The sequence below is a fragment of the Lycorma delicatula genome, chromosome 7 (assembly GCF_047948215.1).
Source record: "Lycorma delicatula isolate Av1 chromosome 7, ASM4794821v1, whole genome shotgun sequence".
Lineage (NCBI taxonomy): Eukaryota > Metazoa > Arthropoda > Insecta > Hemiptera > Fulgoridae > Lycorma > Lycorma delicatula.
In genome coordinates this window covers 140,560,865-140,573,978 of record NC_134461.1, presented here as the reverse complement: position 1 = coordinate 140,573,978, position 13,114 = coordinate 140,560,865, and the positions used below count along the sequence as shown (strand labels likewise).

Here is a 13,114-nt window from a genome sequence, read left to right as displayed (position 1 = left end):
CAACTTTAGGATGTAATTGTATGACTGGCAAAGTCAAACTGAACACAATGCTAAAATCTTGGAAAGAAATTTTGCTTGATATCACCAAGTGCAATGAGAAATTAGATTTCACAGAGAAAAAAATAATTCCTCATCTCATCTCAGCTCGCTGAACTGGGAGGGCTATTCAGAAATTAACTTCTGGTCCTTGGTATTGAGTGAAGTAATGGGGGTAGTGATTCTATCTTTGTACAGTTGAATAACCCAATTCAGTGAGGTTTTATAGTAGTGTTACTGGAAATATTGCTCTCTTGTTTGTTCTTGTAAAACTATCATTCTAAATGGCTGTTGTTTAGAAAATCTCATTGATTGTGAAGTGTGTGTGGACCTCATCCATTTCCTTCATCCAAAAAACTTGTCAGATGTTAAAATTCATCGTGAATTTTCTGCAGTATATGGGAGAATATCATGAGTGACAGTGAAGTAAGACAGTGGTGCTGTATGTTTTGAAAAGGTTGAAGAAACATTCAAGACAATGAAAGAAGTGATTAACTCTCATTTGTCTTAGATGCACTTGTTGTAAGCACCTGCAATTATTATTGTCAATGTGAAAATTTGAGAAAATCATCAATAACAGAGTTATCTGAATTTTTTCCTTGCATATTGCAAAAGTGCTGTAAAATTGTAACTGATATGTTAGGCTTTACAAATTTTGTGCTTTGCTAGATGCTTAAGCTTCTTTCTGACTAATGCACAAAAAAGAGGATCACCCACTAATCTTCCTTCACCGTTGCTGTAACGAGAAGGATGAAATCCTTGACCTCATTGTAACAGGTGATGTGACATTGGTTAAATTTGTTAACATGGAAACAAAAGCTTAATCAATACAGTGGGGGCACCAGTTCTCTAAAACCCGTAAAGACGCGTCAAACAGTTTTTTCTTAAAAGCTGATGGCATCAGTTTTTTGGAATCGTGAAGGTGTGATATTGGTTGATTTTATGTAAAGAGTTATGACAACGCTGAAACTTATCGTGAGTTGTTACAGAAATTGAGAAGGACTGTACAGCATGCTGAGTTCAGGCATTGTTTTTCTTCACGACAATGCTTGTCCGCATACTGCAGTGCACACTCAACGCCAAATTGACAATTTCAAATGGAGTTGTTTAACCATCCTCTGTACAGCCCCGATTTGGCTCCCAGTGATTATCACCTTTTCCCAAAAATAAAGAAATCAGCAACACAGTATTTTGAAAATGATGAGTTGAAAAACAGTGTTACTACCTGCTTAATTCACAGACAGCAAAGTTTTATGATGAGGATATTTTACAACTTGTTTACAGATATGAAAGTGCCTTAATTCAGATGGCAGTTATGTAGAAAAGTAGTTGTAAGATGTACATAAGAAATCGTTTTTTATTTATCAGTTTGTGTTTTTTTATTAACGAATCAGAAGTTACTTTCTGAATAGCCTCCATAGTTAGTCATTGCCTGTAGATAGAATGTATGTAACAAATACTGGTAAAAAAGCAGCGTAATGAGTACGCAACCACATATTGTACATAATAAGCTATGATGAATTGATTATCCTTTATTGCCCCGAAAATTGTCTTTTGATTTTGATGCTCAGGTTGTAAAAATCTTTTCGCTGTATACTCTTTGAAAAAGAAAATATATATCATGATTTCATTTGACGCTCCTATTCTTTCTAATTACTGCTCATCATATCCATGGTCATTTTTAATATTGATTCTGCTCATCAACATACCTTATTAATAAATTTAATTTTGCAAGCTGTCTGCCTATTTTTTCTTCTCTTCATTGCTCATCTCTAATGTATGGAGAATTATAGGGTTGTAGTATCACTTTTTTATAAATACCTTTTATGAATTGATTCTTTGTAATTGTTGCCAGATTGCTCTGATGGCACATGGTACCTTATAACAACCTTGTAGCTCAGAAAAGGGCTGTTTGGAATTTTGTAATGGTGTTCCTGAAAAGTGCATTTTGTGCATTTGATGTGGTAACCCTGAAAACGGCTGCTGAGTTCAGTTGCTGGTCTCTGGTGATGGTTGGTTGGTTCAGCTGGTGGGGAGTTGCAGCTCATTTACTGGAATCAGACTGAGCTTCTCCTCAGTGACAGTTTGTTCTCCAATACTGTGTGGCTCCCAGTGCTCACAGTGTTGGGTCAGCATCTGTTGTTGTCACCACTACGTATCCTGGCTCTAGTAGGCTTTGTTGTGCTAGGCCGGTGGGAATGTGTTCGTTGGAATGTGGGTGATCCCATGATGGGCCGGCTCCTGCTGATAAACCTGTTAGTCGGGTTGCCAGCAAGAGTGCTTGAAGCCTGGCAGGGTGGGGCAGAAATGTACTGTCTGCTCCTAGTGACTTGGTGGGCTGACCAGGCCTGTTGCTGAGGTGGGGATGTTGGCATCCCATCAGCAGATCTCCTAGCCCCACATTGGGCTGGTCAGGAAACATTTTCCATCTTTTTCTTCTCCCCCTGGTGGGAATTCAAGAGTAAATGCTTTCACCTTCCTGCATTGCTGTTTACATAGCTGCCAGTGCTTGGTGGGCAAGGCCAGATTGGTGGATGCGGGGGTAGCCATGTGTTTTGACATTGACATTGAACTGGCTACTGCTGCACTTGCCAACATGAAGCAAAGTATGCGGCAACATAATAAGACTTATGCCTGCAAGGCCCTCATATATATTTTTCAATTTTTTCCACTTTCTTCAACTACAGCAAAATACTGTTAAAAAGTTTTACATTTTGTGGTTGTTTTGTTAAAAATCATCATTCACTTTTGGATCATTCAATTCTTTGTTGTTATTACCATGCTTTATACCCTTGCATCATCTTTTTACATGTACAGCATCTGCATTGACTGTATAAAAGAAGAAAAACTAGTTTTTCAATAGCATTTTTACTGAAATATGTTTTTTATATAATTATTAATCAGTTATATATATATATATTTTTTTTTTTTTTTTTTTTTTCTTTTACAGGTATGGCATTAATTAAATTCCAGTTTCACCAACCAGTTACTCAGTTGGAATATTTTACTTCGGTTAATTTTAAATATATTCTTAACATCATTTTTAAAGTCTAAATACATGGAAGTTAATTTCAGTTGACTAAATTTGAAATTCATTTTATTTATTTTACAACCTTGTTTGTGTAAATTTAATGAACCAACTTAAATAGACAAATAAACCTTTTTCTAATAAGTTTTATTATTTATGCAGCTTTTTATACCTAAGTTCAAATGTTTTCAAACTTCTAAAGATTGTTTTTATATGGTTAAAATTATTAATGATTTGAATTCTTAACAGGATTATGAAAATAATTTTGATTTTATAAAAAAAATATTTATCAGTTTAGATCATCATCAGTTCAATCGGTTCTGTTCTCATGTGATATCTTATGTGTGAGAAATTATTTTATCCCTTGTACATGCTATAAGTAACACACGGGCACTTGTATTCATTAAGCCCCTAATCAACAACAAATAAAAACAATTTTATTATTCATTGCTTGCTTATTTTATTTGTAAAAAACTTTTCATTAGCCATAATTAGTGGCCAATAATTTAGCGTTGTGTAAATTTGTAATTCTTTAGGTTGTAAAATAATCATTTGATAACCACTGACTGGTAAGATACTAGACTAAAGGAATGATATCCAAAGATACTAATGAACGTAAAATTAGACTTGCTTCATATTTATATTCGGATGAAGTAAAATACAAGCTGTAAACAAAAAATATCCAATCTTGGCTCATAAAAACTAAAATAGTTAACATAGTTCAGTGACTTTGTTCCCTTCAAATTAGACTTCTTTTGATGTAACAATGTTTTTATTATTGGAAGCTTTTTCCAAAGTCATTTTAAGTGAACCCATAAGTCATCTTGCTGCATTTCTTTTGATCTCTTCTCTGTCTTCAGACTTCTTTCCTCTAAGCAGAATTTTAAACATAGGAACGTGCATAGCCATGTCTGGTGATTAAGGAGTCTGCTGAAGTAGTTTGATCTTGTGTTTTGGCAAGAATCTCTGGGTAAGTTGTGATGCAAGGGCTGGAGCATTGTCGTGATGAATTTTCCCAAAGCTGTAGTTTCTTGCATCGAACAGCAATTCTTAGCCTACGAAGAACAGTTATGTAATAGTAATTGTACTCTTCATTGACAGTTTGTTCTAGAGGAGCACACTTGTGATGAGCTGTACCTTGATATAAAAAAAAAAAAATTTCAGCATAACCTTCAAATTGCTTTGTGATTCCTGCCTTTCTTTTGCTACAGAGAACTTGGAGTTTTCCAATGAAATGATGGATTTCATCATGACAAAAGACTGTGACCGGTCTTTGTCACAGGATCATTGTCATAGTCCCGTGTTAAATCTCCGGTTATTTTATTTTATTTGTTTTTCATTAAATCGGAATCACTAGTAGCACATTCAAGCATGTTTTGCACAACTTTCAGGTGGTTTTCCTTTTGATCATGAATGACAAGTTGTGGGACAAATTTTGCTGCTACATGCTGCATACCAGATCTTTCATTAAAATCTGTTTCACCGAGTCCAATATAATTCGTCAAGATCTCTAATGGTTATTCGACGATCATTCATCAGCATTTCTCAACTTGATTGATATTTTTTGGAACTTTTGCTGGTGGAAGAAGTAGCTGTCTGAGCATTCATTATTTTTGACAGACATTTGGGCATCTTGGAAGTGGTAATATTGCTCTTTAATTTGTATAACGCCCATAGTTTGATCACCGAAAGCTGTTTGAATTTTTCTTATTGTCTAACTTCATGTTGCCAAGTTTCTAACAAAATTTAATGCAGATTCACTACTCAGCCCGTTCAATCATTTTGAATGGCAATGAGAACACGACAGTTGCTACTCATGCATTTTACTTTTACTGCTGCAATGGTTTCAAACTGGTTGTTGCAATGGTAGCAAAACAGTGAATGATGTGCAAATCAGTAAGAAAGAGTTTTGGTCACATTCCACAACCATTCCTCTCCACACAATTGGTTACAGCAATAAAAAAAAAATAGTTGTGCATACAGTAAATTAATTTACTTTATCAAAAAATAATGCTGAATAAGATAAAAAGATGAATTATTATGTAATAAAAAATAGTAATAGGAATCTGATTTACCTGAATTTGTATATTTCATGAAAATGCGTAATATATGGAAGAATACAAGTAAGCAGTGGGCTACTAAGTGCTTGAATCAATAAAACTATAATTCAGTATTATCCTTCTATTATACAAATTGAAGGTAAGCAAAAGAAAATAAAGGATGAAAATCATTGTTACATAATAGAAGCACCAAGTAGTTTGAGGAACTGGTAAACCTGTTAACACTGAGTACCTTAAGATAGTTATATAGAGTAAATCATAGAATAAAATTTAAAAGGTAGGAAATAAAAGTTAATAGAAATGAAAAACAAATGACAAAATTACAACAGTTAAACAAGGTAGTTTAAATTATTGAAAAAAATTAATATAAAAACTAGCATGAGTTTTATGATTTTTTTTACAGCTACATGTGCATGTATTCAATCCGATTTTTAAGCTATATATTTTTAAATAAATTTTTATATACTGTGTATGTTAAAAAAAATAAAATCCAGATAAGAGGTTAAGTGCATATTTTAGTTCGAGTAATACTTGTTTTTCAATATGGTGAGGGATTTACATCCCTAACACAATTCCTATAATTGAAATGAACTCTTGTACATCTTCCTCAGTTATTTATATTGAATCTTACTTCATTGTGTAGGAAAAATACAATATATGTACTATGATGGTTATTTTTTTTCAAGGTCCGATCGGTCGCAAAATAAAAACCCGTGCAAAAATCAGATGAACCTTTCCGTATATGTGTTGCACAGCATCTCTAGTATGGCAATCAATCACACTGCGTTACTTCGTTTAGTTCTGAACATGCAGCTAGCATGTAAGCATGTCTACAACAATAGGCAATACTTGGCATCTCCCGCCAAGTATGAAGTGCGTGCGGTAATTCGATTTCTTCAGACTGAGGGGTGTAATGCATCTGAAATTCATCGACGAATAAGTAATGTGTACGGTGAAACTTCAATGAGCGACAGCAAAGTGTGACAATGGTGCAGGAACTTTGCAGATGTTCATGATGCAGGCGGTCAGGGAAGGAAGCGAGTGTCAACCGATGATCTCATTGAGCGAGTGGATGAGGCGATTCGAGAAAATTGATGGTTCACAATTTCTGTATTGAGTGATTTGTTTCCTGAAATTTCAAGGTCAGTTCTTTACACCATTGTGAGTGAGAGACTTCAGTATCGCAAGCTGTGTGCAAGATGGGTTCCCAAGATGCTGGCCGACTATCACAAAACAATGAGAATGGATGCTTCCCTAACGTTTCTCCAGCGCTTCTACAATGAAGGAGAAGATTTTTTTAACAAAATTGTCACAGGGAACGAGACACGGGTCCATTTCGAAACTGAAGAAACAAAAGAACAATCCAAACAGCGGATGCATTCTCATTCTCCCAGTAAACCAAAGAAGTTCAAGCGAACCTTCTCCAACAGAAAGTGTATGCCTACTGTGTTCTGGGACCGGAATGGAGTTCTCTTGGTGGAATTTATGGAATGTGGCACGACCATCACTGCAGCCTCATACTGGTGACTCTTCAACATCTACGAAGGGCAATTCAGAATAAGGGGAGAGGAATGTTGTCATCAGGCATTGTCTTTCTCCATGACAATGCTCGGTCACACACTGCAGCTGTAACAAAGAAGCTCCTGCAGAGTTTTCGTTGGGAAGTGTTTGATCACCCACCATACAGCCCGGACATGGCTCCATCCGATTTTCACCTCTTTGCTCACATGAAACGCTGGCTAGGAGGACAACATTTTGGCACAGACATTGAGCTGCAGAGCAGCGTAGAAACATGGCTGAAAACACAGGCGGCTCCGTTCTATGACGAGGGTATTGGAAAGTTGGTACCACGCTATGACAAATGTCTAAATCAGAGTGGCGACTATGTAGAGAAATACCGTAAATATGTAAGTACTTGTTACAAATAAAAAATTTTTTATTTTCACTGTGGTTTTAATTTTGTGACCGATCGAACCTTGAAAAAAAAATAGCCCTCGTATGTACATAAAGTAGTGCTACCCAGTATTGTCTTACTCAAATAATATAAATTTTTAAGTGCTCACATTTACATATCAGGAAGCTGACAGATTTGTGTTGACAGCTTAAAGTATTGTTAAAGGTATTTTGGGTGTATTTTACAATACGGTTAGACAGAGTATCTTGGTGTGGGATTGAATTTGTAAAATTTTTGAACATTCTTATCAGTTCATTCTACAAATGTTTTTCTTTTAATAAAATAATAAGAAAGTAAACAAGGGTTATATCAATAATTTTCAGTTTCATCACAGGAGAAAGATTGTAATTTTAGTTCAGGGTAAATGCTGGGGATGTGTAATGATATTTTTTGCCAGCTTCTTTCTGAGAATACTGTGCTACAAAAATTGACTTCAGTGTTTACATGTATTAAATAGTTGATATTACTATTTAATGATTAAAAGTATAATTCTGTACTTTATATCTAATTTTTCATTTCACTGTGTTTTTTTCAACATCAGTAACATTTTTTACCAGGGGTTCAACTGTTGCGTTTACATATCCACTGAATTTGTTACATTCTTTTTCTGAATCTATATTTCCTTCAAATAGTACTGCTGATGAGCCTTCAGTTTTAATTTTTTTAAGAAGTAAGTAAAGATCATCCTGCAAAACAATGTAGTTGAATTTACAAATGGTTGAAATTTAATTAGTAAGATTTTAAAAATAAATTGAATTTACAGAATGTTAAGAATTTATTACAGTTTTTATCATAATTATCACAGAAATTCATATAAATAATTTTTGATCTGGCCTATGTTTAATTTTCTCTCTTGTCAGTTTCCTGTAGCTCTGTAGCTATAATATATAAATGTTATTTTATAAATTATATATGGTAATATTTTTCTATTAAGTAACTGCTAGAATAATAGGTACTGTATTTGTTTTAGTGTTTAAATATAAACATTAGATAATCATAATGATGAGTATTTTTCATAGAAAAATATATGTAGTTAGAACTTCATTCATATAAAATGTTGTTACTGAATGTGTAATGGTTTTATTTCTAGTGACCTTTTTCTTGCAGATAAGGAATAGATTCATTTGTTATTATTCATATAACAAAATAATAATACATTTACGTCAGTTCAAGTGCGGTTAATTTATTTATACATGTAATGTATTGTAAAAAAATAAGTAAAAATACCAGGAAAATATCTTCAGGAGTACTAATAATAATTCAGATAAATCAAGACTTTTAGGTTAAAAATATGTAACAAGCTGGCTGTTGACATTGAAAGGTGTGAGGAATAGTTTACGTAATATAGAAATATAGCAATAATAACTGCAATATAGAAACTTCAAGATTAAATCTACTTTTTGAAGTCCTGATGTTTGCCTTTTTGATTGACAAGTATTTCATACAAAGTTGTCAATACGAAGAAGGTAATTCGTATTTTAAAAAAACTTTTATTTCCTTGCTTACTATTATAATACATCTGCAGTGGCATGCTTGTGCATGTTCAGACATGATTAAACTTACAAATCAAAACCTCCTTAAACTTTACTTCTCAGCCACTGCTTCCATACTAAAGAAAAAAGTGTTAAGTAGTATTATAAAAAAATCTCTTCTCTTAAATGAATGGTTTAATCCTTCTGACATTTTTAGAAGACTTCAAATTCAGTTTAGGAATACACAGTTTTTGTAGGTAAGTTCTCACATTTGACAAAAAGGTTGTTGAAGGAAAGATGTATGTTGGAAAGAAATTTTAATTTAATGATTTAAAGAATGTCTGTTGCCTCATATATACAAAAAATTGATAAAATTCATCAATAGTTGTTTACCAATCATCAAGCATAAGTAATATTTTGTAGAATTCTTATAATTTCAAACATTGCTATTTGTTCCTCAATTCCATTAATATTGCTCATTACAGTTGATTTATTAAATTATAGTTTTTATTCATTTACTATCATTGTAGTTTGTTCATTTATTAGGTGGGGTTTTTTATGAACAATAAAAATCTAAAAATGGACAGAACAGATTGTCCCCTAGGCAATAAATATAACTTTGGTTTACAGCTGTTGATATAAAGAATTTCAAGGATAGGACTTAATGACTAGAGAGTGGTGAAACCCTGTAAGCAGTTGAAGAAATATGGGATAATTAAGGAAATTAGTGAAAAGAGGAAACCTATTGTGAGCAGTAGTGTATCATTTTGTTAAATCTAGAAAGAAAGCACTATTTGTGACACAGTTTGAAGACTACTCAAGTTTCTGATATAGAAATGTTTTCACTGCACTCAAACTAATAGAAAATGATAAGCTCTTTCTTTGATTTAAAATGACCAAAGACTTTCACTCTAATGACTAAACCTAGCTTATTGTGTCACATCTATACAGTCGACTTCCATAACAGATATTACTGTCTTGTGATTAATGCTACATTTTACAAGGATTTTATACTCTTTTGCTAACATTGGACTTGGAAATCTGTGAAAATAAAAAATAGATTTTTACGACTTTCTTCGGGGAAATACCCTCAAAGGTTAGAACTCTACAGTCTTGATTGTTTACTGTTTCACTGTGATTTTGATCGTTAGTACATTGTCTTTGAGTTATTGTTTTGATTTAATTTTTGTGAAAGAGAGCAGGTTTAAATCTTATTTTACATTCTTAAAGAAACTAATGTAGTCTGTACGGGTCTGAAGTGCTAATGAGTATCAGTGTTTTCCCAACAAATTAAAAAAACATTCAAAACTTCAGAAAATTATGGCAGTCTCTGAAGATTGATGATATATTCTTAGGTGATCACTATAGATCAGACCATTGAACATAGATGCTTCTGAAATGATAAAGGATAGGATTGTACTCAAGTCACCCCTAAACAATGAGATTTGAGAGGAATTGTTTAGTTTATAATTTATAATAAAAAAGTTCAAGTTCTATAAATTGAAGATCCTCCCTTCTTAAAAAGTGCTTCTTCAGCTATTTCATTGTCTTTTACGTCGTGCTGTCCTGACTCTTACTGTACTCTATGTTACTGTTAGCGGAGATGCTAAGTATAGGTCCTGGCAGAGAGTAATTATGGCCATACTGTGGGCAGAGTGAATATTTATGACCTAATAAAACTTCCATATTAGTTAATGATTGAAATTATGTAGTTATTGTTCCAAGGCTACCCATGTAAGAAAGAGTTGACTAAATGCAAATAAAAGTTTGCTTGCCTCAGCAGCCCATTTCTCTACACCATTTTACATACCATAAAATAGTTCAAATTTTGGTTTGAAGATTAGTGTCCTGCAGGCATACCTTCATAAAGTCCATGGGAAAGCATCCAGTCCTCATTTTATAACTGACCCTCAAATCATTTATGTAAAACACAAGACTGTGTTCAACTATCTTGGGTGTGAAGTCTTCCCATTCGATCTTTCCTCAATCTTTGCATTAAATGTTTGAAGCCATGAGACCTATTATATTTTATCAGATTTCAACTTAAAAAAAGATCCATTCAGCACAATGGTACTGATGGACTCTACTATCGCTATAAATCTACCCTTTCACCATCGTATGTGCCTTAATAATTATGCACGAGAGCAACAGCAGCCTTGATGAGTATGGGGTACTCATCAAAACCCCAAAGCTACACAGAAGTGGCTAATCTGTAGAAGGTTTAGAGCATTTCCTTGACAGGAGACTATTGGACTTTGCTTCACCGTACTTGAACTACCGCTTCACCATAGACACATACAATCCCTGGTAAAGAAGAGGTGTTAATGCCAAGATTTTATTCAACACAGAATTAATGTCTACAAGTAAGATTAATCTCTGATTAATAAATTAATCACAAATTAATAAAAATATCCAGGCTTCTTCTTGGCTTTTTTGATGATGTTATGCATATTGGGCATTTAAGGAAAATTTCTCATTAGAAATACTAAGTAGATAACCAACTTTACCTAAAAGTATTGGTATCATCCACTCAAGATCTACTAGTTTTATCTGATTCTCTTTCTTGTAAAGGGCACTGTCATTGTTTTTTAAGGGTTAATTCCTGAGCCTTTTTAGCACACCAACGATGATAAAAAAGCATTATCCTTCATCTCTTAAACAATATGGAGAAATTTCATCTGGATAAGTACAATAAGGTCATCGGCATATTACTCCATGAAGAACCCTATACTTTTCCTGAAACCAAATTGGTCTTCTAACACTTCCTCCACTCTCCCCTCAATTCTTCTGTATAGAATTCTAGTTAAGATTTTTGATGCATGACTAGTTAAACTAATTGTTCTGTATTCTTCACATTTATCTGCCCCTGCTTTCTTTGGTATCATTACTATAACACTTTTTTTGAAGTCTGATGGAAATTCCCTTTTTTCATAAATATTACAGACCAGTTTGTATAATCTATCAATCGCTTCCTCACCTGCACTGCGCAGTAATTCTACAGGTATTCCGTCTATTCCAGGAGCCTTTCTGCCATTTAAATCTTTTAATACTCTCTTAAATTCAGATCTCAGTATTGTTTCTCCCATTTCATCCTCCTCAACTTCCTCTTCTTCCTCTATAACACCATTTTCTAATTCATTTCCTCCGTATAACTCTTCAATATATTCCACCCAACTATACCATCTACCTTTCGTATTATATATTGGTGTTCCATCTTTGTTTAAACATTATTAGATTTTAATTTATGTACCCCAAAATTTTCCTTAACATTCCTGTATGCTCCGTCTATTTTACCAATGTTCATTTCTCTTTCCACTTCTGAAAACTTTTCTTTAATCCACTCTTATTTCGCCAGTTTGTACTTCCTGTTTATAGCATTTCTTAATTGCCGATAGTTCCTTTTACTTTCTTCATCACTAGCATTCTTATATTTTCTACGTTCATCCATCAGCTGCAATATATCGTCTGAAACCCAAGGTTTTCTACCAGTTCTCTTTATTCTGCCTAAGTTCGCTTCTGCTGATTTAAGAATTTCCTTTTTAACATTCTCCCATTCTTCTTCTACATTTACTACCTTATCTTTTTTACTCAGACCTCTTGCGATGTCCTCCTCAAAAATCTTCTTTACCTCCTCTTCCTCAACCTTCTCTAAATTCCACCGATTCATCTGACACCTTTTCTTTAGGTTTTTAACCCCAATCTACATTTCATTATCACCAAATTATGGTCGCTATCAATGTCTGCTCCAGGGTAAGTTTTGCAGTCATCGAGTTGATTTCTAAATCTTTGCTTAACCATGATATAATCTATCTGATACCTTGCAGTATCTCCTGGCTTTTTCCAAGTGTATATACTTCTATTGTGATATTTAAATTGGGTGTTGGCAATTACTAAATTATACTTCGTGCCAAACTCTATAAGTCGGTCCCCTCTTTCATTCCTTTTGCCCAGCCCGTATTCACCCACTATGTTTCCTTCCTTGCCTTTTCATTGGAATGCTTGCATTCCAATTTCCAACTATTATTAAATTTTCATCTCCTTTTATGAGTTTAATTGCTTCATCAATCTCTTCGTATACACACTCTACCTCATCATTATCATGGGCGCTTGTAGGCATATAGACGTTAACAATGGTTGTCGGTTTAGGTTTTGATTTTATCCTTCTTACATTATTAAACTACATTAGATTACATTATTATTATTACATTATTCAAGTAGGCAACTTTTAGAATATTTAAAACAAATTGTTAGGGGGAAAGATATAAATGGGATAATTAAATGAAAGAACTGGCACTAGAAGGAGAATCTTGTAGAGCTGCATGAAACCAGTCAAATGATTGAAAACATATTATTCAAGTAGGCAACTTTTAGAATATTTAAAACAAATTGTTAGAGGGGAATGATATAAATGGGATAATTAAATGAAAGAACTGGCACTAGAAGGAGAATCTTGTAGAGCTGCATGAAACCAGTCAAATGATTGAAATCATATTATTCAAGTAGGCAAATTTTAGAATATTTAAAACAAATTGTTAGGGTATGAGGAAACAAATTGTTTCATGCA

At 33.6% G+C, this 13,114-nt stretch overlaps 1 protein-coding gene across 5 annotated transcripts in view; it reads left to right on the top strand.

Moving 5' to 3' along the window:
• Dcr-1 (Endoribonuclease Dcr-1) overlaps positions 1 to 3,213 on the top strand; it is a 174,067-nt gene extending 170,854 nt beyond the window's left edge. For 2 of the 5 annotated variants that reach the window (XR_012757241.1, XR_012757239.1), the window contains one exon: positions 2,987 to 3,015. Coding sequence is in view for 1 of the 5 variants with exons in the window: in XM_075371894.1 (XP_075228009.1) it covers positions 2,987 to 3,090 (104 nt within the window). In the remaining 4 variants the exon portion in view is untranslated. Of the gene's footprint in view, positions 1 to 2,986 lie in introns of all 5 variants that reach the window. The other 3 variants (XR_012757242.1, XM_075371894.1, XM_075371896.1) reach the window with 3 other exon arrangements.
• Positions 3,214 to 13,114: the final 9,901 nt, after the last annotated feature.